General features: G+C 37.4%; 1 protein-coding gene across 1 annotated transcript in view; it reads right to left on the bottom strand.

Moving 5' to 3' along the window:
* Positions 1-677: 677 nt before the first annotated feature.
* Grid2 (glutamate ionotropic receptor delta type subunit 2) overlaps positions 678-3,141 on the bottom strand; it is a 405,281-nt gene continuing 402,817 nt past the window's right edge. The window contains exon 13 of the mRNA XM_033757758.1: positions 678-3,134. Coding sequence (XP_033613649.1) covers positions 2,736-3,134 — 399 coding nt within the window. The 3' untranslated portion in view covers positions 678-2,735. The remainder of the gene's footprint in view (positions 3,135-3,141) is intronic.

The raw sequence follows: 3,141 nt of genomic DNA, 5'->3' as shown, positions 1-3,141 counted from the left end.
TTAGCTCAGTGGTTCTGCCGCCTGCCTCGCAAGTGCAAGGACCAGAGTTCAATCCCTGGTACCAAAAAAACAAACAAACAACTAGACTAAATTATGTTATCAAAATGTTTTATCAGATATATATCTGCATTGAGTGAGTGAAATGAATTAAATATTGTTCAAATGTAGAAAATAACAATATAGCAGAAATAATACTGGAGTCTGAATAGATTTCCAAATTAAAAGATTCAGTATGATGAGTATTTCTCTAACAGCAAAGCAGTTTTTAATAAATAAGACCTAATTTTAATGATCTCCCTTAATTTCTGTTTCCTTCTTATAAGAAAAAATATGTTACAAGTCTTCATTCTGCTGTTACTATAATGGTCATGTTGTTTTTGAGAAAAAGGATAAATTTCTTCCCCGGCAAGTTCTCCAAGAGACATCCAAGAGGAAACATGAATATTTCATTAGTTCAGAGTAGTCTCAAATAGCAGAAAGACCATCTTTCAATGGTTTAGGGTGTCCCTTAGTATGGATTTTAGAAAGTCACTCATTTTTGCATCTGTCTGCTTCCAAAACTTAATATGTTCTGTGCTTTAATTAATTCAAGACAAAGTTTTAGAAAAATTCAGATCAATCAACAAGAGTAACATTTTCCAATCTTAAAGTCAAGACTTCAATAGTATGAGAGCAAGTTTAGAAAACATTTTTATTAGACAAATTATGTAGACAAATTATACACAGAAAGCTCTGCCACTCATAACTGAGGCCTCCAAAAATGTTTTGTGTATTTGTATAATAGGCAATACATCAAAATAAGCCTATTTTAAATATTGTACATGGTTAACAGTTTGATAGCTAAAATCACTGCAACATCTGGTATGTCCCTATATAGCTTGTTGTAAAGATTTTTTTGTTTGTTTTGTTTTGTTTTAAAATCGGAGTTGTGAATGAGATCATGAATGTTACAAGGGAAAACAAGTTGTGCATGCACTTAGGTACTTGTTACCCTGGAAACAAAATGGTTTTTGCATGATAAGAAGGTTTTCTGCCTTACACAGTAGACAATATTTGAAGATTTAGTACAAAAACAGTGACAGTACGAGATGCTCCCCAGAACAGAATTAGCATCAAAATATAATATACCTTAAGAATATACCTCTTAATTTCTCCTAAAGCAAATCACGTAGGTTGATTCCTATATCAATCCTAGCCATGGAATGAATTCGATTAAAATAAGTGTATGGCTGCATCAAACACAGGATAAGTTCTTGCTTCCTACTTATCACACTTTAATTTAAGGATTACAAACAAAGTTCATTCTACATTTCTAACAGATAAGAATGCTACTTTAAAAGGGTCGTGCACAAAGAGGCACCGTTTTTGCTGTCATTCTTCTATACAGTTGGCACTAATGTAAAAAGTACGTAACTCCTCCGAGTAGAACTGAACAAAAAGGGGGTTCAGATGAGAGCCCACTATGGTTGTTACCTTTTTCACCAGGATAACGTATGACATAATTAAGGCCACATCAATACATCTTTAGGGTTCCCATTGCTCCCCAACTGCAGTTGTACTGATCGGCTTACTGCTTTGGAAGAGGATTTTTCACCTTCGGTGAGCTACCTTTAAATTCTTCTAGAGCTCTATGTGCTGTAGGGGAGGCGATTCAGCTAATAGCATTTTCCAGTTAGGTAGTTAATTAAAAGCAAAATTATCAAGGTTAGCTTTATACATCGCTGAATAACAAATGCCAAACCTACTCAAATGAGTTACATCTGGGAACAAATATTAAGTCACCCGGGATGTTTTTAATAACAAAAGTATAAAATATTCTCTGTTGGCAAACAATGTGCATCAGAATAACCTTAAAGCAGCCTGCCTTTTCTAACTGAAAAGACCTCTGGCACTATACATAGCTCCTGTATACAATACTTTTTTTTTTCTTTAACTAAAGCTTTATTAAATGAATTGCAATAGCAATGGCTGCCTTTATATATATATACACATCATATAGGTGCATATATATGTATATATAGGATATACTAAGTTATTTAACACAATAGAGGCTTCTGCCATATGATAAAGTTTACTGTACATAAGAAAAAACTTTTAATACTGTACAATCACATAAAGGTCATATGCACTGTTGCAGTGCAAGAGTAGTTTTAACTGTAGTCTTGACTGGCATATTAATGGCTTTTTTGTAATCCTAGAAAATTGCATTCCCGTATTATGTGGCCTGAATGGTCTCTGAATTGTCTTATGAACACTGCAGGGTCGCCTTTGGTCCACAGTTAAAGGACACGCAACAGTGGAGCGTTGTATGGGTGCAGCAGAAGAGTGTAAAAAGGCTGAAGTTATTGCAATTATATTTTTAAAAATAGAGAAACATTATGTAAGAGGCCTTTCCGTAGAATTAATCCTGCATATACTCCTGGTATACTCAGTGCACATTTCCTATACTTGAAGTACAGTATATGAAAAGCAGACTAATAGGACCCTAGTACACTATATTCTGGGGGAAATGGGTTGAGTAATGAAACAAACGGAAGGAAATTTATGAGAAGGGAGAGGAGAAAGAGAAAGAAACACAGGAGAGGGAGGAGGGAGAAAGTGGGAAGAAAGAAAGAGAATTGTTACTAATAATCCTAATTTTAAAAAAAGTTACATCCGTGTTAGTCCCACAAGATTACAGCGCTCCTCCTGGCCGAGGGAGTCCTAAGAAGAAACAGCAAGGAGAACTTTGCGGCTCATATGGAGGTGCCTCGGTCGGGGTCGTTCCCCAGATTGAGCCCCAGGGTGGGAGTCGGTTGATAAGGAATAGATGACATTGTTTTTATTGGACTCCTGAAAAAGCCCCCATTCGGAGCCCTGTGCCTAAAGGGGCCAGTCCGGTGCTCAGGCACGTTGCCAAAAGCGAAGCCAGAGGCAGCCTTAGCGGACAGTGTGCGGCTGAGAGTCTGGATCTGCTCTGGGATAAAGGTGGTGGTGGTGATGTGAGTGTTCCTGAAATCACTGATCTGCTCCAGGGCTTGGCGTGTAGGCAAAGTGTCAATGTCCAGAGGGGTCAGGTCAATTGACGAGGTGGAAAACTGTTTATGGGGGCTGTCGTCATCTGTGCACAAGCTATTTACACGTCTATGGAGGTGCTCCAGG

This window comes from Fukomys damarensis, unplaced genomic scaffold, assembly GCF_012274545.1.
Source record: "Fukomys damarensis isolate Sample0158 unplaced genomic scaffold, DMR_v1.0_HiC HiC_scaffold_32, whole genome shotgun sequence".
NCBI classification, from domain to species: domain Eukaryota; kingdom Metazoa; phylum Chordata; class Mammalia; order Rodentia; family Bathyergidae; genus Fukomys; species Fukomys damarensis.
The sequence above is the reverse complement of the archived record's forward strand: the minus strand, read 5'-3'. Positions and strand labels throughout refer to the sequence as shown.